The sequence below is a fragment of the Diabrotica virgifera genome, chromosome 7 (assembly GCF_917563875.1).
Source record: "Diabrotica virgifera virgifera chromosome 7, PGI_DIABVI_V3a".
Taxonomy (NCBI): Eukaryota; Metazoa; Arthropoda; class Insecta; order Coleoptera; family Chrysomelidae; genus Diabrotica; species Diabrotica virgifera.
In genome coordinates this window covers 189,846,463-189,873,002 of record NC_065449.1, presented here as the reverse complement: position 1 = coordinate 189,873,002, position 26,540 = coordinate 189,846,463, and the positions used below count along the sequence as shown (strand labels likewise).

Genomic DNA, 26,540 nt, shown 5'->3' with positions numbered 1-26,540 from the left:
ATTGTTTAAATAATTAAAAAGGGGTCATTTTTGCAAAAAAAATACTTTTTTAACTGCTGAGGTAAGTCACTTATTAGTGAAGGTCTATGGGATTTTTTCTGCAAATATGAAGAGTAAATCTTTCACATAAGACTTACTAAATTAAATTTGACCCCCTATGTATTTAAATAATTGTATATAAAACTTTAAAAACAAATTTGCAAAAATATATTTTTAGCGTTTTAAATAAGCACTATAAAAAAATATAAAATATCTTAGTTTACAGATTAAGTTGCGCTATGTTACCAGTATTAAGCAAAAAAAAAATTGGTCGAAAAATATTTAATATTTTTTGAGATATTGAATTTGTTTATTAAATGTTACTATGTTTTCAATTGCAAAAACGCGGTTGTTGCCAAAGAAATATTCGCCTGCTTAAGATCTCATTATTTTTATTTTTATGTATATTTTCGATAAATGTATTGATAAATTCAAATTTAAATTAAACTCCCCCCTAAAATGACATTTGAAAATTATTCAAATTTGTTTATAATTTATTTCTTTAATAACGTCGCGGGGATTAAGTATTTTGAAATGTCGTTTCAATAATTGGATTCCTGGGAATTTTTTACTAAATAACAAAATTTTTCTGTCGTTTTTTCTTCTTCTTTTTTTTTTCTTGGAGGTATATTACTACGGGCCCTTTTAGGGTTAAATTTTATTAAGAATATCGAATCTCTGAGTTGTAGATTCAAGACCTAAAAATATTAAGATTTAACTAAAATCTCTTAAATACAATGTGGCTACCTACTGAGTTACAGGGTGTTTTATTTAAAAATTTAAAAAATATTTTTACCAAGTACTTTAAAACTATTTGACGTATCCTTATCGTACTTGGCAGAAAGTGTGGCTATTATACACCCTACTAAATTGTGATTAATAAACGGTTCTAGCTAGTGTCAGAGGCGTACGACAGGGGATAGTGAATGATTGACCGTTCCCAAATTCTACGCCACTGAGTGAATTACTATTTTAGCGAAATTTTTCGATTCTCCAATACTTTGTATGTAAATTACCTTATTGGTATCGATAAAGTCATCAATTTGAGAGATATTGGAAGTTTAAAATGAATGAATGAATAAATAATCAAAATAACTATGCCGTTTCATTTTTAACGTCCAATATCTCGAAAACTAATTACTTAATCGTTACCAGTAAAGAGTATATTATTTACATAGAAAGTATTGGAGAATCGAAATATTTCGCTAAAATAGTAATTCCCTCAGTGGCGTAGAATTTGGGAAGGGTCAACCATTAACTATCCCCTGTCGTACGCCTCTGGTAGTAGCTAGAAACTTTTATTTATCACAATTTAGTAGACTGCATAGTACCCACACTTTCTGCCAAGTATGATAAGGATGCGTCACATAGTTTGAAAGTACTTAGTAAAAATACTTTTTAAATAAAACACCCTGTAACTCAGTAAGTAGCCACATTTTATATAAGTGATTTTAGACCAATCTTAATATTTTTAGGTCTAGAATCTACAACTTAGAGATTCGACATTCTTAATGAAACTTAACCCTAAAAGGGCCCGTAGTAATATAACTTTAAGAAAAAAAAAAGAAGAGGAAAAAAAGACAAAAAAAAATTGTTAATTAGTGAAAAATTCCCAGGAATCCAATTATCGAAACGGTATTTCAAAATATTTAATCCCCGCGACGTTATTAAAAAAAAACAAATTTGAATAATTTTCAAATGCCATTTTAGGGGGAAGTTTAATTGAAATTTGAATTTATCAATACATTTATCGAAAATATACATAAAAATAAAAATAATGAGATCTTAAGCAGGCGAATATTTCTTTGGCAACAACCGCGTTTTTGCAATTGAAAATAGAGTAACATTTAATAAACAAATTCAATATCTCAAAAAATATTAAATATTTTTGGACCAATTTTTTTTTATTAATACTGATAACATAGCGCAAGTTCTCCTGTAAAACAAGATATTTTATAGTGCTTATTAAAACGCTAAAAATAATTTTTTTGCAAATTTGTTTTTAAAGTTTTATGTTTAATTATTTAAATAAATAGGGGGTCAAATTTAGTTTTGTAAGTATTCTGTGAAAGATTTACCCTTCAGCTTTGCAGAAAACAATCCTATACACCTTCATTAGTAATTGAATGACCTCAGCAGTTAAAAAAGTAATTTTTTTACAAAAATGACCCCTTTTTAATTATTTAAACAATCATCCCCTTGTATGATTTGGATACTTTCTTGAAAATATCTTTTGTACCCACCTAAACTTTGATATAAAATTTGTTTCAACCTGTACGAATTTACATTTTGATTTACATGTAGTGTAATTTTATTTTACTAGACTATAATTATTGTGGTTATTATAGCGACCGTAAATTTTTAATTAACAATTAAATTGTTGCTAAACTGTTCCTTGAATTTCCGAGAAGAGCTTTGATGCTACCAAGGTATTTAATTATTGATAAACAATTACTTATCTAAAATTTTAGTTGAAAATTAAAGATTTTGTTGAAAACACCCGCATTTTCCGGGGAAAATTTTCGTCGAAGTAAATCGGGAAGAACACGTCTCTATGCAGAATTTAATAACGGTGAATTTTTATTTGGGTGTTTTTGGTGTAAAGTTAAAATCTTTTCAGTTACAGAGCAAAAATTTAAAAAACACGATTTTCAGGCTCCATTTTGTTTATAAAAAAAAAGTAGCACACTGTCTGCGGACTTTGCATACCTATATTATTAATATGTGAAGAGTACAGGGCAAAAACAAGGAATGTCACATTTTATACATATTGAGATAAACACCAATAAAGGTTTAATTCTTATGGGAACCAAAAACTACTTAGGAGATTCTCAGCAGAATTCTAGCAACTATTGGTGTATAATCTTGATATAATATTAATCTATATTGTTATTAATTTAATAATGCACCAAAAAACTGCTAACATTCCTTATTTTTGTCCAGTGGCGTGCGGACAATCATGGTCCTTCGCCTGGATACAAATTCTTAAAAAATTTATACAGATTGATCTTTCTGGTTATTGTTCTGAATCGATAGTCTAGTCGATAGTACTTAGTTTTTGCTACCCCATGACTAGAAAAGCCAAAATTCATGAAAAAGTGACATTCCTTGTTTTTCCACTGTACTCTTCATATACAATCATTCCAAGATTCGATTCCATCAATAAAATTGCTGGTAAATAACTTTTCCCAAAAATGGCCTATTCTCCGATAATCTGCCCAGACTCTTATAATTTCAAACTCTTGTCGTCTTCAGCTGTTATTAGCTGTTCAAAATTTAGCCCTGTCCATTGTCGAATATTTCTTAGCCACGATAGTCTTTTCCTTTCTAGTCCTCTCTTTTCATCGATCTTTCCTTTCACTATTGGTTGAGCATATTGGTACTTATTATTTCTCAGTATGTGGCCTAGGTATGATTTTTTCTAACTTTCACTGTATTGAAAAGTTCTCGTTCTTTGTCTATTCTATGCAGCACTTCTTTGTTTGGGTTATGCGATGACCATGAAATTTTGAGGACTCTTATTTACGGTTGATGTTTTAAGGGTCCGCGTTTCAACTGTATAGAGAAGGGTCGACCAGACCTAGTATTTTGATAAGTATAGTCGAATTTCGAGTTTAATTCGAAAATCACATAGCAGTATTTTGATTTTTTCGAACGATATTCTGTTGTATTCTTGATCTTATTTCTGGATCAGGATTTAGGCTGCTATCGATCGAACACCCCAGGTATATAAATTTATTGACCTGTTCTAAAATGTGCGCGTTTAATGTGCAAGGTTGAGGTGCATTCTAGTTTTTTCAGATTGACATCATAAGGCTTCAGCTGTTGACTTACGACCTGGGGGTTTGCACCCCACTTGCTCCCTAAAAGTTTCCGGAGAAGGTTGTTTCTTTTGTCTTGTGCTCTGGCAGTGGAATTTATACGTTAGTGACCGGTCTAGTATCACTCCAAGATATTTGGGCCTATCAGTACGTTCCAAGCGTTGTCCCTCCCAAGAAACATTCAGTTTTACATGCGCCAAATGGTTGTTGAGGTGGAATGCACATACTTGGGTTTTAGTAGGGTTTGGCTTTAATGAGTTTTGTTTGTAGTAAGTCGACATCATGTCTAAAGCCTCTTCCATTGTCGACTCTACTTGTGTAAGTGTTTTCCCCTTTACGGCGATACCAAGGTAGTCAACGTAAACAAAACTCTGAGTCTGGGGGTACATTGGTGGGTTGTTGGTGTAGATGTTAAATAGGGACGGCGCCAGAACGCTTTCTTGAGATAGGCCATTTTTTGGGTTCTTCATCTGGTCTTCTTTCCATTTAGCACAACGTAGAAGCGCCAAACAAGAATGGATGACACAAGAAATTCTCGAAAAGATGGACGAAAGAAGAATACATAAGAACAAAGATAAAATTAAATATCAAGAAATTAATAAACAAATAAAACAAGCTAAGGAAACATGGATGTCCATTAAATGTCAAGAAATTGAGGAATGTGAGGCAAGGTATGACACTTTCAACACCCATAAGAAGGTTAAAGAAATTATTTCAGGATATCGTAACAAACCAATCGGGATATTAACAAATGCAGATGGTACCACTATAACTGAAACGCAAGAAAAATTACGTAGATGGAAAGAATACATTGAACACCTATTTTATGACCAAAAAGTAGAACAATTAGAAGTTGACGGAGAAACCACGGGACCAGAAATAATGAAAGAGGAAGTTATTTATGCCATAAAACACACAAAAGGTAGAAAAGCTCCAGGGCCCGATGAAATACCAATTGAACTATTGAAGATAATTGATGAAGATAATATTGATGTCTTAGTAGACCTTTTTAACTCCATATACAAGACGGGACACATACCCAAAGAATGGCTTCTCTCAACTTTTGTAACGATTCCAAAAATCACAAATGCTAAAGATTGCAATGACTATCGGACAATTGCATTAATCAGCCACACATTGAAAACCTTCCTTAAAATCATACATAACAGAATCCACGTGAAATTAGAACAAGAAATAAGTGATTCACAGATGGGTTTTAGAAAGGGTCTAGGAACTAGAGAAGTATTATTCGGAGTCAATGTTCTGACACAACGATGTCTGGATATGAATCAGGACATATATGCTTGCTTCATAGATTTTAAAAAAGCTTTTGACAGAGTTCAACATGAAAAGCTTTTAAGTATTCTTAAGACCAAAAACATAGATAGTAGAGATCTACAAATTATATCGAATCTGTATCAAAATCAGAAAGCAAGAGTAAGAGTCGAAGGAGAACTGACAGAGGAAGTAAGTATACTTAGAGAAGTTCGACAAGGGTGCATACTTTCACCACTCTTATTCAACGTCTACAGTGAAGTGATATTTCATGAAGCTTTATTGGATATTGTGGAAGGTATTTTGGTCGACGGAAATAGCATTAATAATATTAGATATGCGGACGATACGATCATATTTGCAAGTGACATGGAAGATTTACAGTACATAATATAACATGTATACAATGCATGTGAAAGGTACGGACTGCAAATGAATCTCAAGAAAACGAAATCAATGATATTCTCAAAAAAACCACAAAATGTATATAATCTGATCAAAAATAATAATAATGTTGGATTTTTGCAACACCAAGGAAATAATTTTACACTGGTTTTACACTTCTGAAGCTAGGAATAACTAAAGACACTTTTCACAACTAATATTTTATTACAATAACACAAACTTTTGGTATTAAAGTAATTTTTGTGTGGGATCGGACACACGCCCTACTTTCCCGTTTTTTATTATCTTATTATTCTATATAACAACACCTTGGCAACGAACTTTTTTTTTGAATATTGCGCCTTTGTGTACACTTTGAATTATAGAACATAAAAACATAGAAACATCTTTGTGAAGTGTACACAAGGCGCAAACCACTAAATAAAATATTGAAACAAAATATAGTTTTACTAAATATTAATGTTGGGAATTTATTTCTCCAACATGCTGGGGGGCCTTGGTTTTGATACCAAAACAATATATTCCACCCCTTTTTTTTACACATTTTTTAAAGAATTTATTGCTTATATAAGTATAAAACTTTTACAAAGTTTTAAATTTAAATAGAAATAGTTATAAAGTTAAATTTTATTTATTATTATAAATTGAAAAAAAAAAAAAATAATTTAAATTTGTTCATCGTTAATTGGAAGAACAGCAATTTTTGTGACAGAACGTAAGTATGTTCCCTTTTTAGTTTTTACTTCCACCACTCTTACCTTTCCGTCTTTACCAGGAATAACTTTATTAATCCTTGCTATAGGCCACCCAAAAGAAGAAACATTGTCCTCCTTTACAAGCACAAGCATGCCTTCTTGTAAATTTGGCAACGATTTTCTCCATTTAGGTCTGTTTTGAAGTTGTGTTAGATAATCTTGGTACCACCTTTGCCAAAAATGCTGCTGCATTTGAACACACAACCACCAAAATTTTAATCTATTTTCAGGAATCTCAGTTAAATTAGTTTCAGGGAAAGTTGTCAAAGGAGCACCTATTAGAAAATGACCTGGGGTCAAATATTCTAAGTCAGAGGAATCATTATTAATTGCCATAAGAGGCCTTGAATTTAATATTCCTTCAACTTGAGTAATCAAAGTATTAAACTCCTCATATGTTAAAATATTATTTCCCATCACCCTTTTTATATGATATTTAGCACTCTTCACCCCGGCCTCCCATAGACCCCCAAATACTGGAGAATAACTTGGGATGAAGCAAAATTCAATTTTATCATCAAGGCAAAAGTTGTTTAACTTAATGTTGTCGTTTAGAAGTTTTTGAAGTTGATTATTTGCTCCCTTGAATGTGGCACCATTGTCACAAAAGATCTTGGATGGTTTACCCCTTCTAGAAATGAATCTTTTTAATGAAGCTAAAAAAGTATCTGTTGTTAGATCAGAGAGTAACTCCATATGAATTGCCTTCACAGAAAAGCAAACAAACAATGCTATATATGCCTTTGTCGTTATAGACTTTCTAATCCGTGACTGTTTAATTTGGAAGGGACCACAGAAGTCTATACCAACATTCTGAAAGACCCTCGATGAACGTACCCTTTGTTCAGGAAGAGATCCCATTAACTGTTCACTGCACTTGGCCTTACATTTAAAACAGGTTACGCATTTGTGCAAAATCCTTTTAATTTCTTTAGTGGCACTAATAATCCAAAAATTTTGATTTAATGAACTTAAAACTTGTTTCGGACCTGCATGTAAAAGTCTTAAGTGCTCTCTGTGAATCAAAAGATCAGTGATATGATTGTTTTTGGGAACGATCAAAGGATGTTTTTTATTAAAAGAAATATCTGAGTTCTCCAGTCTACCACCAACTCTTAACAGTCCCTGAGAGTCCAAGAAAGGATATAAAGAATTTAAATTAGACTTAATTGCTGTGTTGTTGGTTAGACATTTTATTTCCTCAGAAAAATGAAAACTTTGTTCATACTTAATAATGGTTTTAAGGCTATTTTCTAGTTCTACAACTGTTAAACTTCCAGTAATCTTTTTATTTTTATTTTTTATATTATTTACAAATCGTAGGCAATAAGCCACTATTTTTTGAAGTTTTGTTAAGCTAGAGAATTTTATGAAGAAAGATTCTGGTTTGACCTTAGCTAAAGTGACAACTTTATATTCAGGCAAATGGTCTGGAGTAGAAAATGGAATTTCAAAGTGCAAGAATTCAATATTTGAAAGAATTTCAGGACCATTAAACCAAAGATTGTTTGAATTAATTTCATGAGGTTCAAGTCCACGAGAAAGACAATCTGCTGGATTTTCCTTAGTGTTTATATACAACCATTTAAATTCGGATGTCATTTCTTGAATTTTAATAATTCTATTGGCAACATAGGGATTCAATTTCAAAGGTTCGGATTTTATCCAAGCTAAGACAATGTTTGAATCTGAATATAAAAATACCTTACTGACTTTATCTTTTAACAGTTCAAAAACCTTGTGAGATAGTTTTGAAAGCAACAAAGCACTGTTCAGTTCAAGTCTTGGCATAGTTAGTTTTTTGTTTATAGGAACAATCCTAGATTTGGAACAAATCAAATTTACATGTACTTTATTTTCAAAAATAGTCCTCGCATAAATAACAGCTCCATATGCAATCAAGGAGGAGTCACAAAAGCCAACTATTTCAATATGAAGAGCACCAGTAAAGTTTAAATTTCTTTGGACAGTCACTGTGGGCATGCTCATTAAGCTTTCAACAAAATTTTTCCAAGTGTCAAGTAACTCACTGGAAATTATAGCATCCCATTTGACCTTACTTAACCAAAGTTTTTGCATAATTACCTTAGCAGCTACTAAAACTGGGCCCACTAATCCCAAAGGATCATAAAATTTGGAAACAAAACTGAGAATCTGTCTTTTAGTTACACATTCATTTATATCAACTTTTGGACAACTAAATTTAAAATTATCTGTTTTTGTATCATAAGTCAATCCCAGAGTCTTTACCGTTAAATCGTTTTTGCTGATGTTAATTTCATCAAAATTTTGTTTATTTTTAGGAATATCATTTAAAATTTGTAAATTATTTGAGCACCATTTGTGCAACTCGAAGGACCTTAATTTGAGCAGCGAGATAAGTTCATTTTTTAGCTTTATCGTTTCTTCGATTGTGTCACACCCACACAAAATATCATCAACGTAGGTGTTATTAAGAAGAGCTTTAGAAGCCAAAGGATAGCGTTTACCTTCAGTTCGGGTTAATTCTACCAAACATCTGGTAGCTAAAAAGGAAGAACTTCTTAAACCATATGTTACAGTTTGAAGTTGAATACATTGTAAACTGCCATTTTTCTCTCGCCACAAAATATTTTGTAACTGGCAATGGTCTGGATGTACCAAAACCATTCTATACATTTGTTTAATATCTGTCAAAAGGACGTAATTATATTTTCTAAAAAGAACAAGAATATCGAAGAGCTCATTTTGAACTACAGCACCATTATAGAGATAATCATTGATGCATTTTTTCTTTTTTGATTTCATGCTGCCATCAAAGACTACTCTTAATTTTGTTGTTTTTTTGTCTTCACGTATCACTGGATGGTGAGCCATGAAGTATAAAGAACCACTATTTAAGTCATATGTACTAAGACTTACTATTTTTGCATGCTTTAGAGCTAAATATTCATCAATAAAACTTTTGTATTGAGAGTACAGCTCAGGATTGACTTTAAATCTTTTTTCTAGATTTTCAAAGCGTTTTAATGCTACAGAAAATGAATCTCCTAAATCCAAATCAGGTAGATTTTGTTTTAATGGTAATTTAACTTGGTATTTATTATTTATTACTTGCAAAGAATTTTCAAAATTAATCTCACAAGCTTCCTGCTCTGTCGAATATTCCGGAAAAATTTCTGGAACCTTCTCGGTTTCCCAAAATTGAGAAACAATATTTTCTAAATTATTTTTCATGCTTAAATGAAAGGCAGAAAAATTACAAATTTGTAGTGATGGAGCAGAACCACTAACTATGAACCCAAATAGAGTATTTTGTAATATAATCTGGTCTACTTGTATTTTATCGGAGAGCAAAATATGAAATGAAATATTTGCCCCAAACAATATATCAATTGTGCCAGATTTATTGAAGTCATCATCAGACAATTTAATATTTTTAGGAATATTTAAATTTGAAACATTGAAATTTGTTTGTGGTATATCACTGGTAATTTTATCAACCACAGAACATTTTATATTTGTGCTATAATCAAACACACATGACTCAATTTTTAAATTTACAGCCTTTTGCACATTGGTAATATTCTCAGAAATACCTAAGATATTGACATTATTATTAAATGTTTTTAAGTTTAATTTACTTACCAATCTACTTGTTACTAATGATATTTGAGATCCTGTATCCAGGAGACCTCTGGCAGTGATATAATCACCCCTTTTTGTTCTAATTTTTACCTTCACTGTTGGTAACAGAACATTATTAATGTTTTCATTTATTGAACCAAATGTAGTCACCCTATCGTCTGCATTACCACTGTTACCCTGTCCAGTGCTGTCTAATGGAGTTTGTCTGTCCACATGCAGAAGAGAATTATGTTCTTTTCGACAAACTGAACACCTGAAACTCATTTTACACCTACCAGGATGATTATTCAAACAAATTCGACAAGCCTTATGACTGTCTATAAAAGACACTCTATCATTTACTGAAACAGATTTGAAACTGGAACAATTATAAATTTTATGGCCTGAGGATGAACAAAAGCTACACCTGGTTTCTAATTTGACTTTACTTGTAGCCAAGTGAGTTTTTTGATACCTTTCTTTGTTAGTGCTACATTTTTTATCTGGAGTGGTTACAGTTTCTAAAGCTGTAGCCCTATTTTCAATATAAGATAAGAAATCTTTTAAATTTGGCAATTTTGAGTTGTCCCTATCAATTTGAAATGATCTATTAGTATAGTGATCTAGTTTTTTAGTTAAAATGCAAATAAGGATCATATCCCAACTTTCTACGGGTTGCTTTAAGTTTTTTAGTGCACCTAACTGCTGTCTCACTTTACTAATGAACTCACGTAAGGCGGTGGAAGTTCCTTTTTGAATGGAGGGAATGTCAAGTAGTGAATAAATGTGAGAATTTATTAATATTGTTTCATTGTTATAACGGTTATCTAACATTCTCAATGCATCATTATAAGAGTCATTTGTTAGAGGTAGATCATTTATTAGGCTTCTTGCCTCTCCTTCCAAATGATTCTTTAAATGAAAAAGTTTTTCAACATTTTGCAGTGACTTATTTCTATCAAAAACAGCTAGAAATAAATCTATAAAAGGTCTATAACTTGTTAAATCTTTGCCGTCATAACAAGGAATTTCTATTCGTGGAATATTTGAAGAATAAAAAGAATTATTTACATCTTGTGGATTAGTACTTACGCTCTGTATTACTGTTTTTGAGAGTTGACTATTAATTTTAGCTAATGTGTCAAAGTATTCCTCTCTAATATTATCAATGGAATCTGCATACCCCTGTTCACAACATAAAATTTCACAATGAAGATCTTGAAGTTTATTAAAATTTTCTATTAGTAAGTCTTTCCTAGTTTGTAATTGATTAATTATTAATTCAGAAATTTCTTTGTCCAAATGTTTTTCAACAAACCTTGTAATAGTTTTAATAGACTGAATTTCTTGAGATTTTTTAGTTTTTAGCATTTCAATATCCTTTTTAGCGGGCATTTTTTTTTTTATATGAATCTACCTAAAACTTAAAAGGTAAAAAAAACTATTTTAAATATCAAAATAACAAAAATGTTGACGATTATTTACAAACCAAAACACAAACAGTCAATTTATTTACTTCTTCTTCTCTTCATTTGAATGGCCTTAGCTGCCAGGGCTATCCGGCCAGGATCCGTGAATATAGACTTGAATATTCAAGAGCCGTACCTGAGGTACATCTGGGCTTAAGCTCATAGCTCCTGAATCTGAAATATTAAGAGATAAAAAAAAAACTTTGTAATTGTTTATAAGTTCCATAACTAAAGTTCTACTATTAATGGTCTAGTTCTAGTACTACCACGCAAAACCGCACTAAGCACAAAGCACATGCATTGCAAGCAAGCATAAAGTCATAAAGTTTTTAAGCAAGCTACACACGAGTCATTGTTGATGTTAAAAACTTTTGCACTGCGATTAATGTCTTTGAGTTTAAATTTTTAAACAACACATCAGTTAATGTCGGATCACCTTGTAGTTCCCTTCTAAGCAACTGGGACTCTCTTTGGAACCTAGTACATTCCAATAAAACATGTTGTAAAGTTCCTACACTGCCACATAAACACTGGTTTGAATTCACTACCTTCAATCTAAATAAATGTACAGGAACACTACAATGTCCACTTCTCATACGACACATTTGTGTGATTATACCTCTCCCCAGGTTGGGAAATTTTGTAAACCATGCCTTTTTATATGGTACTGTAACTTGTGAGCAATAAGTAATTCCTTTTGCCTGTCCTATTTGTTGGAATCGATTTTCCCAACCGATCCATAGGTTTTCTTTATATTTCATTTGAAAATCTTTAAAGGAGGCCTTTGGTTCTCCACTAATGGGCAGCTTTCTTCCAAGATTCGCAAGATGGTCAGCTCTATCATTCCCAATAATTCCAGTGTGACTTGGAATCCATGCAAATTTAATTTCTCTATGTTGTTCATCAAATTCACATAGTTTTTGTTTTAGTTGGAGAGTTTGTGAGTCTATTGCCGCCTTGTAGCTTGATCTTGTGATTTTTTCTAGAGCACTCTTAGAATCACTACAGATGAGGCACTTTGTAAAATTATTCTGTTGGATTAACTCTAATGCTTTTTTAATGGCAAATACTTCTGCTGAGCAAATTGAATTAGCGGAGGGTAATCTTGCTGTTAACTGTGTTCTCTCGTTAAGGTATATCCCAATACCTACATTACCTTGTTTATCGGAATATAAGTTTATATTCCGACCAGTTATTGAGGTACCATTCCATAAACTTGGTTTGGTTATTTGCTTCTTTGCCCATATTGACAGTTTCATAAGCCATAGGAGAAATCTGAATATTAAGTGGAAAGGAGTGACAAGGAAATAAGGAGCTATGTGCTACCTCATGAATTTCATGTAAAGTATTCTGGAAAGCAGCCAGTATTGGTGGGAAATATTTTCTTCTCCAAAAACTAAAGTAACCCAGAAAGACATTGTGAAATTGCTCAATTGAGGCATATATTGGGTTGTCATAGGCTACTACTTTTAAAATGAATTTAGATGCTAGCCATATTCTTCTGAGATCTAACGGTGTTTCTCCACACTCTGACAAAATTATATGAACTGGAGAAGACCTCATAAATCCCCCCACCACTCTAAGAGCTCTATACTGAACCTTATCCAATTTTGCAAGTAGAGAACGTGCACAACCTCCCAGAAAAATGGATCCATAGTCAAGATGTGATCTAATGTATGCCTTATATAGAGTGAGTAAAGTTGCAGGATGTGCTCCCCACCAAGTTCGACACAAACAACGAATAATATTGACTCCACTGGAAGCCCTCAATGCCATCTTTTCAATTTGACTTCTCCAAGAAAGGGAACTATCTAGAATAACTCCCAAATGAGAAACTTCTTGTTTCCAATCTAAACGTGTGTTATTCACTGATATTAGTAAATTCGGAATATTATTCCTATTTCTATCAAAAAAAATTGCTTGACTCTTGCTAGATGACAGACACATTCCCATATCATGAAGTTTATTAGAAATACTTTCTACTGTACCATTCAATTTTTCCACAACATCCACCCAGCTGTTGCCGGAGCAATAGAGGGCAACATCGTCTGCATACTGAGTAATTAGAACATCCTCTGGAACACAAAATGAAATTATATTGATGACAATATTAAATAGTACTGGACTCAAAGGGGAACCCTGAGGAAGGCCCACATTGGTAGTTCTTGGTCCTAGCAGATTTAAGGAAATAGGATCACGAACAGACACCAAACGATTAGTCAATAAATGTTTAACCAATTCAATAAGTAACCATGGCAAATTGAGATCTCCCAAAGCGTCCAATAATTGGATGATTGACACTTTATCATATGCAGAAGAAATGTCTAACATAACAGCAGCTGCTGGTTTCCTTTTTGAGATATTCATTGAGATTTCATTGACCAGATGAATTATGTTTTCAGACACCCCTCTACCTTTACGAAAGCCAGTCTGGAAAGGCGATAGGATCATAAAATGTTCTACATACCAATCTAACCTTATTTTTATCATGTTCTCTAAAAGTTTACTAACACACGATGATAAAACGATTGGTCTCCAGCCCGAAAGACAATTTATATTTTTATTGGGTTTGGGAATTAAACACACTGTTTGTGATTTCCATTGAGTGGGAATATGCATTCCCTCCTTTAAACATAAATTGAAAAATTTTAACAGGAACTTGATTGCTGACTCTGGAAGATGTTGCAACATAGAAAATGTTATACCATCCTGGCCCGGCACAGTATCCTTTCGTTCAACCAAAACCAATGAAAGTTCGTTTAAAGTGAAGAGTTCACACTCGATAGTATTAGATTTCACTGGGTGAGACGCAATGTCCTCAAATACAGGTGGAGTCAATGAACAAAGCATTTCCTCCCCTAACGATGAATTACTAGGAGTTCTAACTGAGGCTTTAGTGAAAGCCTTATGGAAACTTCTCACTTTTCTCCACATTACTGATATTGGAGTATCAGGTGAAATTGTGGAACAAAACACAACAAATGATTTTTTCTTTTTGGATTTAAGTTCTTTTTTACAATGTGCCCTAATTTTTTTAAAATTAATGAAGTTTTCTAAAGAAGGTACCTGTTTGAACTTCTTGACTGCCTCCCTCTTTGATTTAATTAAAACTGAACACTCTTCATCCCACCAAGGTAATTGTGGTTTATGGAATCTAACACGCTTTTTCTTAGGGATGAACCTGTTTGCTGCGTCTAATATTAGGTTTTGAAAATCTGTGTAAGACTCATTAGGGATGTTGTTAATGTTAGACTCAATATATTGGTTGAATTGTTCCCAATTGGCTTTTTTCACATTAAAGATACTGCGATCTTGAAGAGGGTCATTTCCTTGGGGACTATTTCTATCCTGCCCGTAACACACTACAAAAGGAAAGTGATCACTTGCTCCTATCTCTGGAAAAACTTCCCAGAGGCAGTCCACAGCCAAACCTGGAGATGCTATAGCTACGTCAGGGACACTGTTTGAGTCAGGCGGTGAGATTCTTGTCGCCTCACCCGTATTGAGAAAACACAAGTTATCCTCCTCCAAAAGATCTGCAAGACGATTACCGTTCGGATTGTTAGATGATGAACCCCATAAAGAATGTTGGCAATTCAAGTCACCTATGAAGAAAAACGGTTTATCACACATTTGAACCAATTCTCTAAAGATCTCCTTACGAAAACGAACATCTGGTGTCTTATACGATCCTATAATAAAAAAATTTTCAAATTTGATAATGATAGCCTGCCATTTTTCAGGCAAGTGAATATGTGAAATGTCTATCCTATCAGCTGCCAGAGACTGATGAATAAGTACAGCTATTCCACCCCATCCATCAATCCTATCATCCCTATAGCAGTAAAAATTGGGAATATGCAAGTGCTGTGAAAATTTCAGATGTGTTTCATTTAGAAGAATGATATTAACATCGTATTCGTTAAGAAACACCATTAGATCTTGCTTATTGTTAAAGAAACCATTAATATTCCAATGCAAAATATTAAATATCATAACTATATATATAATTTGTTACTATTATTATTTTTTTTTATTTTTAATATAAAAAATAATATATTATATTATCTGTAAGAAATAAATGAAAATTCAGTCAACACTACTTTTACTAAAATTAGATGTATTATGTGACTCATCAAAACCTGCAAAATCCATATTATTATCAGAGGTTAAATCAACGTTTTTTGAAAATACACTATCCTGAGAATGTACACGATTGCTTGTTAATGAGAGTGCAAAACTTGGGCCTTGTGATCCCGTATACTTTTGTGAATCATTTAATTTGTTTAAAATCGGTAATCTAGGTAAATTTCTGCTTAGATCCTCATTTAATAGAGCTTTATGCGCCTCTTTGTCATAACTAATGTCTTTAAGAATTACTTTATTTTTCCTTTTAACTGGGACCACATGACTTTGACTCTGGAAATGGGGAGTGGAGGATGGGGATTTTTGAAGTGCTTGAGTAAATGCTCTGGGTGAGCTGGATAGTAAAGAAGGAAAATCCCTACTTCTCCTCTGAAACATTCTCGAATTCTCTGGCTTTTCCTTAATTGGGGGAAACAGCTTGGCAGCTTCAAAAAAGGTGAGATCTTGGAAGACCATTACTTCATTTATCTTTTTCTGTCTTTCGAATTCTTTGCAAATTTTATTTGTGGCAAGGTGATCAAGATCGCAGTATAGGCATTTTGGTACAGAAACTGTGCAGCTTTGTACTGTATGTTCATCGGAACATTTCGGGCATCTTGCTTTTCCCCTGCACTGTCTTTGTGAGTGCCCAAATCTTAGGCATTTGAAGCATTGCTGTACAGGAGGGATGTATGGATCTACTGTTACCAAGTTTGAATATATGATTATTTCTTTAGGGGGAGTTCTTACGTCAAAGAGTAGTTGTACAGTTCCTGTTGGAATGTATGTAACGGTCCCACTGCTATCTAAAACTCTTCTGTTAAGTCTTCTGGCCGATATAATTTTCACGTTTTTTTGTAATTTACTGTCGTTAACTATGTTTTCCATTGAAATATTTATACTTACATCTCTAATAATACCCCTTGATGTTAGCATTTTTTGAGGTATATAAGCAAGAAATCCTTTCTCAAGGATTTCTGTACTATTTAGTACCATATTTGCCTGTTTGGAGGTGTTAAAAATTACTCCAATTCTATTCATGCCTTTTCTACTAATTTCTTTAATTCCAGTCGTACCCATTGTATGAAATACTTTCCCAATATCCATAGGATGGATATTTCCTGCTTTTCCCTTGTCACTCTCTATCATAATAAGGAATGGGCCGAAGTCAGTGTCCTTGTATTCAACTTTTCTTCTACTAATATTTTCAATCCTAGATGATAAGTTATTAACTTCTGTTAACATGATCTGATCGTTTTGGAATTTATTTTTTAAAGCACAGAGTTCTTTTTCTATTAAATTAATGTTATTTTTATGTCTCGGGGCTAGCATGTGTATGGAATTTAAAAAATTTTGCGAGTTCAATGAAAGCAAAGCATAGATCCCGCCCCCTTTGTCAGGGGGGCCGGGAGAGTTAGTGTCCATCTCCTAAGCCAGCCTCTACTCTACTATACTACTGCTACTATGATTATATAAAGGCAAAACTTACAGAAAAGTCCTTAGTATTTCTAATTCACTACTAACGTATTATCCCGTTTTAACTTTTAAATTAACTACTAAATTAATGTTCAAACACTAACTAACTATATCTACAGTATAATTACTTAATTTATAACAATTTTAACGCGATGATTTAAGATTTTTCTAAAAAATAAAACTTGACGTCTATCGGTTATTATAGCTGTTTAGCTCAAACTCTCAATTTATTTAATTTTGTATTCACTGTCAATGTCAGTTTTCTGTCACTTCATATATGATCGATTTCATAAAACATCGATTATTTCTCTCGATCGCTTGATAACCATTCGACGTCGGTCGTTCGCCCTCTTTTACATAGATGGCGCTATTGTATGAGCTTGACGTTTTACAAAATTAATTTTTTAATGATTTTTCTTTTTTGTAATTTCTTTTCTAATAATTTCTTTTTTGTTCAATAATTTCTTCTTTTTTTTTTTATTAGGTGTGTTTCTTACCTTCTGGAAATTGAGTAATTCCTAGCTTCTTTTTATATCCGGCTCGACTGGATCAAACTTGATGTTGGATTTTTGCAACACCAAGGAAATAATTTTACACTGGTTTTACACTTCTGAAGCTAGGAATAACTAAAGACACTTTTCACAACTAATATTTTATTACAATAACACAAACTTTTGGTATTAAAGTAATTTTTGTGTGGGATCGGACACACGCCCTACTTTCCCGTTTTTTATTATCTTATTATTCTATATAACAACACCTTGGCAACGAACTTTTTTTTGAATATTGCGCCTTTGTGTACACTTTGAATTATAGAACATAAAAACATAGTGTAGCGGTTATTTACTGTAATTACTTCTAATTACAATAAAACTAGCGGTTCGTAATTTATATACGACTTTATTTTTTATTTATACAAGTTTACTTTACAAACTTTAGCTTAAGACTAACTCTATTTACAAATATGTCCTATTTATATATGCGATACAGATATTCCAGAAATATCTATATATCTCCAGCTATGTCCATGTGACCGCTTGCACGTCATCGGCGCTGCATCGGCGTATCTCGAAACATCGATAGTGTTCTGTCTGTGCGGAGACGGGAGCTGGTATACGAGGGTAGGTCAATAATTATTTTGTTACACTGCTCCCCTCTTAAGATCTGAGCGTCCCGATCAGCAACTCTAGATGGCCCAGGATGGCGGAATCTACAGGATTCTCCAGCTCTGCATACACCCCTAGAAAAGAAGTAACAGTCTACTGTCTTTGAAGGGTATGACATCTTCGGGTTCATGCAACACACAGTAATCCGTACGCCAGTTTCTCTGAAGATCACTTCCAGCATGCTTCTCACAATCTTCCAATCCAGATTTTCTACTGCATGGCCTATTTTTGGTAAAGCCAAATCTTTGATGTCATAATTACACACGATTTTCTTCAAATTACATAGAGCACGCCATATGTTCTCATAGCTTGGCGTGTCCGTATAAGACTTCCTGGTCACCATATACAGCAAAGATCGAGGACCATCTTCCAATCGCAGTACTCTTCCAATTTTAGGCTGCTGATTTCGTAACTCGTCCAGGCGGCCGAACTTTCTATTGAATACGGACGAGATTCCTTTAGTCATCTCGAGGTCTTGGGCAACACAGTGGGCTAGAGAGACGTTTTCTGGAACACCAAACAGATCTTGCTGAACTTCTGTGGTCACGCCGAATCTAGCACTCTTTCTTTCTGCGTAATTTGACATAAATTCCTTAAAACTTGGCTGTGCGGCATCTTTCATTTCCTGTTGGAGGACTCGGGCTTCTTCTGTTTCATTGGAGCCAGCATATGGTGCAAGACGATTTATGTGAATAACTTTTGGTTTACCGTTTGGCAACTTCTTAATTCTGTATATTACGTCATTTATTTTCTTCTTAACTTCATACGGACCTTCCCATTGTCTTTGCAGTTTAGGACACAGGCCTCGACGACGTTGTGGATTATAAAGCCAGACAAGATCACCTACTTCGAAGCTTTCATTCTTGCAGCGAGAATCATATTGATCTTTCATTCTGTCACTGGCTATCTGGATGTGTTGTCGGGCAAGTTCATGAATGTTGTTCATTCGTAACTTCAGGCGGTCTACGTATTCTTCGCCTGCAACATATTCCTCGGAAGGTCTGCAGCCAAACTCTAGGTCGCAGGGCAAACGAACTTCACGACCCAACATCAGGCAGGTTGGTGTTTGACCTGTAGTTTCATTCACGGCCGAGCGGTAGGCCATCAGGAATAAATGAATGTGTTGGTCCCAATCTCGCTGATGTTCAGATACAACTTTGGACAAGTGTTTACCCATCGTTCGGTTCATCCTCTCGACCATCCCATCTGATTGAGGATGCAGGGGTGTTGTTCTGGTCTTATTGACACCAATCAATTTACAAACGTTTTGGAAAAGAGCTTACTCAAAGTTTCGCCCTTGGTCGGAGTGGATCTCCAAGGGAACACCAAATCGGCTGAAGAATTCTTTAACAAGTACCTCTGCAACGGTAGCAGCTTCTTGATTTGGTAATGCATAGGCCTCGGTCCATTTCGTAAAATAATCCATGGCTACCAGGATGTATTTATTTCCAGCATCAGTTTCTGGAAATGGACCTGCAATGTCGATTGCTACTCTTTCCATAGGACTGCCAACATTGTACTGTCTCATGGGTGCTCTCTTTTTACCAACTGGACCATTACCGGATGCACACAGTTCACATTTCTGGCACCATCTTCTTACATCATCTTTACAGTTCACCCAATAGAACCGTTCTCGAACCTTTTGCAGAGTCTTCGTAATACCAAAGTGTCCACCTGATGTACCGTCATGCAACTGACGCAATACTTCTGACACTTTACTTTTAGGTACAATCAACTGAAGCTTAGATTCTGTACCATCATCGTTCTCAAAGGTTCTGTACAGAAGATCATCTTTTAGTATCAGGCAATTCCATTGGCTCCAGTAGGCCTTGACTTCCGGACTACATACACTAATGTTTTGCCAACTAGGTCTCTCACCTCGACGCATCCAATCCAATACTCTTTTTATACATGGATCGTCTTCTTGGGCTTCTTGTAACTGTTGTGGCTGCCATTGCTCATTAACGACGGTAGTTCGTCTCACAGGGCAAAGCTGTTCATCTACTTTAAGCCGGTGATTACAACTTTCACTGCATGGCCGTATCGAGGAAGCATCTGTATTTGAACCAACTCTTCCAGCCCTCTTCATGCGTCTCTTCGGCATCGTGTCACGAATCACCCTCCGTACCATTTCCACCAAACGTTCATCTTTTCTCATATCGCCTTTTTCCACGGTTATTACTCGATTGTTTCGTGAAGCTTGGCTAGCTGCTTCGTGTTCCAAGGCAATAGCAAGTGCTTCATCTAAAACTTTCGGTCTTGCTAGTCGTAAAGATTTCTGTAGTTCACTATCTTTCAGCCCATTGACAAAGGTATCTACCGCAATTTCTTCTAAAACGCTGTCTGGCACCTCCGGATAAGCCAACCGCACCACACGAGCCACATCTGCTTCAAATTCTTGCAGATTCTCACTTGCTCGTTGACTTCTACTTCGCAGTTGGGCTTTGTATACTTGTTGTAGATGGGCATCTCCATAGCGTTTTTCTAGACGAGTGTACAAGGTCTGGTAACAATTTTCTTGACCCTTGGGAATTGACCTTAATATATCTGCAGCATCACCTCGTAAAGCAGCAGTCAAGGAAACAGCCTTTTCTTATTCGGTCCAATGATTGGCGGTCGCAATAGCTTCAAATTGTTTAAGGTATATGGACCAAGAGGACTTTCCATCAAATGGTGGTAATTTGAATCTCATATTATGCGACGTTTCGTCTCTCGGTAGTTCATCTTTCACCACAGGATCTAACGCTGCTGCATTAACTGATGGTTGTACTTTTGTATCGGTTATCATGCTCTCTAGTTGTTTGATCTTTTCTTCTACGGTCTCTACACTTTTCTGCATCTTATCGAATGTTCTAGAAACTTCTTCAAATTTCTCGTCGTTCTGTCTACAAACTTCTTCAAGTTTTTCGTTGTTTTGTCTACAGACCTCTTTAAAAGTTTCGTCAATCTTTTGCGAAACACTTTCGAATTTCTCATTGTTTTGACTACATACGTCTTTAATTATTTGAGAAGTCTCATCGAATCTTTTAGCAACATTTTCGAATTTATCGTCGCTTTTTCTACAAGTTTCATCAATCTTTTGAGAAGTCTCGTCGAATCTTTTAGCAACATTTTCGAATTTATCGTCGCTTTTTCTAGAAGTTTCATTGATCGTTTCAGAAACAGTTTTTAATTTCGATAAGATTACTTGTTCTGCTGACTGGAAGTGGAACGTCTCTGGGTCATCTCCGTTCTTCGTGAGGACATCCTTGAGTCGTGCTTGTAGGACTATCTTGCACCCACTGCTGTCTAATTCGTACTCTTCTAATTGTTCACGGAGCTGTTTTATGGTCAGTTCTTGTAGCAACATCTTTGGTCGGCACACACGTACTTTTCAAAATGTCTAAGTCTTTCCGAATACCGAACAATCAACGCACTTCAATTATTCCCGACGAATAAAGTTCAAAAGTCTTTCCGAATACCGAACAATTAACGCACTCCGATTATTCCCGACGAATAAAGTTCAAAAGTCTTTTTTTCATTTTTCATTTATTTACACTCCACACCGTTAACACCACTGTAGCGGTTATTTACTGTAATTACTTCTAATTACAATAAAACTAGCGGTTCGTAATTTATATACGACTTTATTTTTTATTTATACAAGTTTACTTTACAAACTTTAGCTTAAGACTAACTCTATTTACAAATATGTCCTATTTATATATGCGATACAGATATTCCAGAAATATCTATATATCTCCAGCTATGTCCATGTGACCGCTTGCACGTCATCGGCGCTGCATCGGCGTATCTCGAAACATCGATAGTGTTCTGTCTGTGCGGAGACGGGAGCTGGTATACGAGGGTAGGTCAATAATTATTTTGTTACAATAGAAACATCTTTGTGAAGTGTACACAAGGCGCAAACCACTAAATAAAATATTGAAACAAAATATAGTTTTACTAAATATTAATGTTGGGAATTTATTTCTCCAACACGGACTGCAAATGAATCTCAAGAAAACGAAATCAATGATATTCTCAAAAAAACCACAAAATGTATATAATCTGATCATCAATAATACAACGATCGAAAGAGTAACAACATATAAATATGTAGGAACGTGGCTAACCGAAGATGGAGATCAAACAAAATAAATCAGATTTAGAATAGAAATGGCAAGAAACACGTTCATAAAATTGAAGAACTTACTTTGCAACCGTAACCTTAATGTAGAGATCCGCACAAGAATGCTACGTTGTTAAGTTTTTACTACTTTACTATACGGCATGGAAGCGTGGACAATAAAACAGTCTGAAATCAAAAAATTAAACTCCTTTGAGATGTGGTGCTACAAGAGAATCCACAGAATATCGTGGACTGAAAAAGTAACTAATATAGAGGTGTTACAAAGGATGAAGAAAGAATGTGAAGTCATAGAAACTGTTAAAATTAGAAAGATTCAATATCTGGGTCATATAATGAGGGGCGAGAAGTACGTATTACTTAGATTAATTATGCAAGGGAAGAGAAACCCAGGACGACGCAAAATATCCTGGCTAAGAAATTTGAGAGAGTGGTTCGGTTGCAGCTCATTAGAGTTATTCAGAAGTGCGGCCAATAAAATTAAAATAGCGATGATGATTTCCAACCTCCGATAGGGGAAGGAACCTGAAGAAGAAGAAGCGTCTATTACACAACAGCGATCTAATGATATTTACCAGATCAAAGTCAAGCACGCATACGTAAACAAATGATGGTGGTCTCTGAAACGAAATTAAATATTAACTGTCTTTCTTTTACCTTCGTTCTTACTCACGTATTGAGTACTAGGAAACCAAATGCGTTTGATCTTTACCTAGATAAATTGACGTGTTGTGGAATGCATATCGTGGATTCCCCTTATCTATTCATTTATCGCCCGTTTTACTGGTAAATTGTAAAAGGATCGGGTACACAGGTAAAAATCAGAATTTGTTTCTAGTCCAGGGCGCATCTGTTTTGAGATAGACGTTGAGAGGTGACACAAATCTTTTTGCAGAAATTGCTTGAAGATAACTCAAATAATAATATTTGAGTTTCCTCCCACTCAAAATGGTCCGGAACATTGTTTAAATAATCAAAATGTCAAAATATGAAGGAAAAATTCGATTTTTTTATTGGTTTTTTGATTATAACTTTAAAACTACTAATTTCTGAGAAAAGTTGTACTGACATAAAAGTTGCGTAATTAAATTTCCTACAAGATAGAATTGGTTAAAAACTTCAAAAATAGTCACCCTTATTGCAAAATGGCAATAATTGCGAAAAAAACCATACAAAAACAAGTATTCGCATTTTACGTTTTTCAACCATTTATGCTACAGTTATGACCTTCATATTTTACCCAGAAATACTTTATGATATAGTAAAACAACACTGTAAATTTCATTAAGATCGGTTTAATAGATTTTTCAAAATAAATTTTGCAATCCAGCTTTCGCAAAAAAAAATCTTTTTTTTAATGTTGCAGAACTGAAAATAAAACAGATAGCAAGTTGAATTTTTTTGCTTATAGAAGTTTACTGTACCTTTCATTTGTAATTTGCAAAATTAAAATCGATTAATTACCACGGCGTCAGGAAATTTTTTAAATAAACATTAATTTTTGGTGCTGCGCGCAGGACAGCGGTGTTCGATTCACATAAGTTGATTTCCACCAAAATTTCTTCCAATATTTATCTAATATATTATTTTCTTACTTATATTTTGTTGTATTTTAATATTTTAATTCCACAAAAATCAAACTAGTTTTATTATTGTTTGTGAAATATTGTTTAAACAATTGCATATGTTTAAAAATAATAAACTTTTATTCTCTAAGTTAAAATATATGAAGAAAGAAAGTTTTTGCTAAAAAAAGTGTTATTTCAAAGGATAGAGTATGTGTTTTTATTTTGCAATAAACAAATTTATTTATTTATATCGAAATGTAATAAAAATTAAAATGTATCAATTATTATCAAAGGTCATTGGAATGCCCAATCAGAGCAAACTATCCGCTGTCCTGCGCGTAGCACCAATAATTAATGTTTATTTGAAAAAATTCCTGACGCTGGTAGTTAATCGATTTTAATTTTGCAAATTACAAATGATAGGTACAGTACACTTCTATATGCAAAAAAAATTTCAACTTGCTATCTGCTTTATTTTCAGTCCTGTAACATTTTGAAAAAATTAATTTTTTTTGCGAAAGCTGGATTGCAAAATCTATTGAACTGATATTAATGAAATTTACAATATTGTTTTACTGTATCATTAAGTTTTTCTGGGTGAAATATGAAGGTCCTAAGTGTAGCATAAATGGTTGAAAAACGTAAAATGCGAATACTTGTTTTTGTATGGTTTTTTTCGCAATTATTGGTATTTTGCAACAAGGATGACTATTTTTTAAGTTTTTAACCAATTCTATATTGTAGGAAATTTAATTGCGCAACTTTTATGTTAGTACAACGTTTCTCGAAAATGAATACTTTTAAAGTTATAATCAAAAAACGAAGAAAAAATCGAATTTTTCCTTCATTTTTTGACATTTTGAATATTTAAACAATGTTCCGGACCGTTTTGAGAGGGAGGATAACTCACATATTATTATTTGAGTTATTTTCAAGCAATTTCTGCAAAAAAATTTGAGTCACCTCTAAACGTCCAAATGTACTAATATTTTTACAGATGCGCCCTGGTCTATTCCGATTTAGAAATCTTTCAGATTTCTCGTTGCTTTTAATTAATTTGCATTTGTTTGTTTATATGTGCTACACTTTATCAATATATTTTTAAATGAAATAATAAATGCTATTATTATATTAATTATATTAACTGTGTATTTTTTTATTAACTATGTTAAATGATGTACTAGAACTAGATGTATCTTTTTCGTTTTTTGAAGATAATTTTATTTTTTAGTTGTAGACGAACAACGTTCGAACTTGATGGAGGTTGATAATGTCATCCAGAGTACAAATAATGCCAGGGATTCATCTGGTCTGTCTAGTAGCATGAGTGAAAATGAAAATAGTTTACAAGAATCCCAAGTGCCTGAAATATGAGGGGTCAGTTTCGTGATTTAGTTACTACTTCTTGATATAAATGTAGCATTTTTAGTTACTTTAATACATTTACATATTTGTAGTTTTATTGTTTTTTATCTAAAAATTGATGTTTTTTAATATCTTTAGGTTGTAAGTATTTAATAAAATATAGTAAAATTGCACTACGTATTATAATTACCCCCTGGACCCCCAAAAAAGGTTCGATTGAACCTATTTTACCTTAGTACAATGGTGCGCATAAAAAATTACAGGCCTTTGAAGTTACAAAATAAAAATCGATTTTTTTCATTATATCGAAAACTATTAGAGATTTTTTTATTGAAAATGAACATGTAGCATTCTTATGTCAGGAACATCTTAGAAAAAAGAATGTGTGTGTACTTTCTACTCACGTAAGAAGTTATACTTCTATTATATGATTTCAACGAAATAAATATACTTTAAACAGTATTTGTATTTCATTTAAATAATAAACTAATTTTAATACTTACCACTTTCAAAAAAATTCTATTAAAACAATACCAAAAAAAAAGGAATAGGAATCGTCCGGATTTGAACCCTGGACCTCTCGATCTGTAGTCTACTAATGAGCCATAATCGCACTATCTACAGTTTCAGCGAGAAAGTTTCGGAACATTGCATTGACCACATGTACGGTTGAACTGCATTTAACATAGTGGACCAATATAAAACTTCGACACACAGAAATCCATACCATGTTGAAAGACATTGTGTAAAATATCGTTCAACTATCTGTCTCCTTTGAGGAGGTGCTATTATAGCCCATAGCGCCGCCCAAAGTCAATGTTGCCAAGCGATCTATAATAATTCGATTTGCGGATCTTTTTGAAAGTTATATCTGCTTCATGTCTTCGCATAAATCGGATATTTGTCTATATTTTTCAGTGTAACTACCAATCTACTACAAAAGACTAATAACAAAAATAAACCTAATGCTTAATGGTTTGTAGTTATTTCCTGTCTTTCCTGTAAACTGTAAATATTTTATGGTTAAACGTTATACCTTGTTTCGAGAGAAATATCTAGAGAAATGCGATTGACAACACTGTCCAAACGTCTTACTGCTCAGAAAAGGAACGAGCTTGTCTAGACGTGCAAGTCTAGAGGAAGCGGTTTTTGGGCGGTTTTAACTAAGTCGTCAGTCAGGTTAGTCAGTCCTGCTTTTGCCCTTCGAAGGGTTACTAGCTGAAAAGTCCGTAGCGTGAAAATAAAGTAATTTCGTAAATACATTAAAAATGTATGAACTTGAGGCAAAATTTCAAATTTTAGCTTGGTATTTTGGAGGTCACTCGATTCGAGATATAGCAG

The 26,540-nt window shown here is 33.7% G+C and overlaps 1 protein-coding gene across 1 annotated transcript in view; it reads left to right on the top strand.

The window, feature by feature from the left end:
* Window positions 1-25,372, top strand: part of LOC114333044 (structural maintenance of chromosomes protein 4) — a 119,762-nt gene extending 94,390 nt beyond the window's left edge. The window contains exon 20 of the mRNA XM_050655342.1: window positions 25,066-25,372. Within this exon, the coding sequence (XP_050511299.1) occupies window positions 25,066-25,208 (143 nt within the window). The 3' untranslated portion in view covers window positions 25,209-25,372. The remainder of the gene's footprint in view (window positions 1-25,065) is intronic.
* Window positions 25,373-26,540: the final 1,168 nt, after the last annotated feature.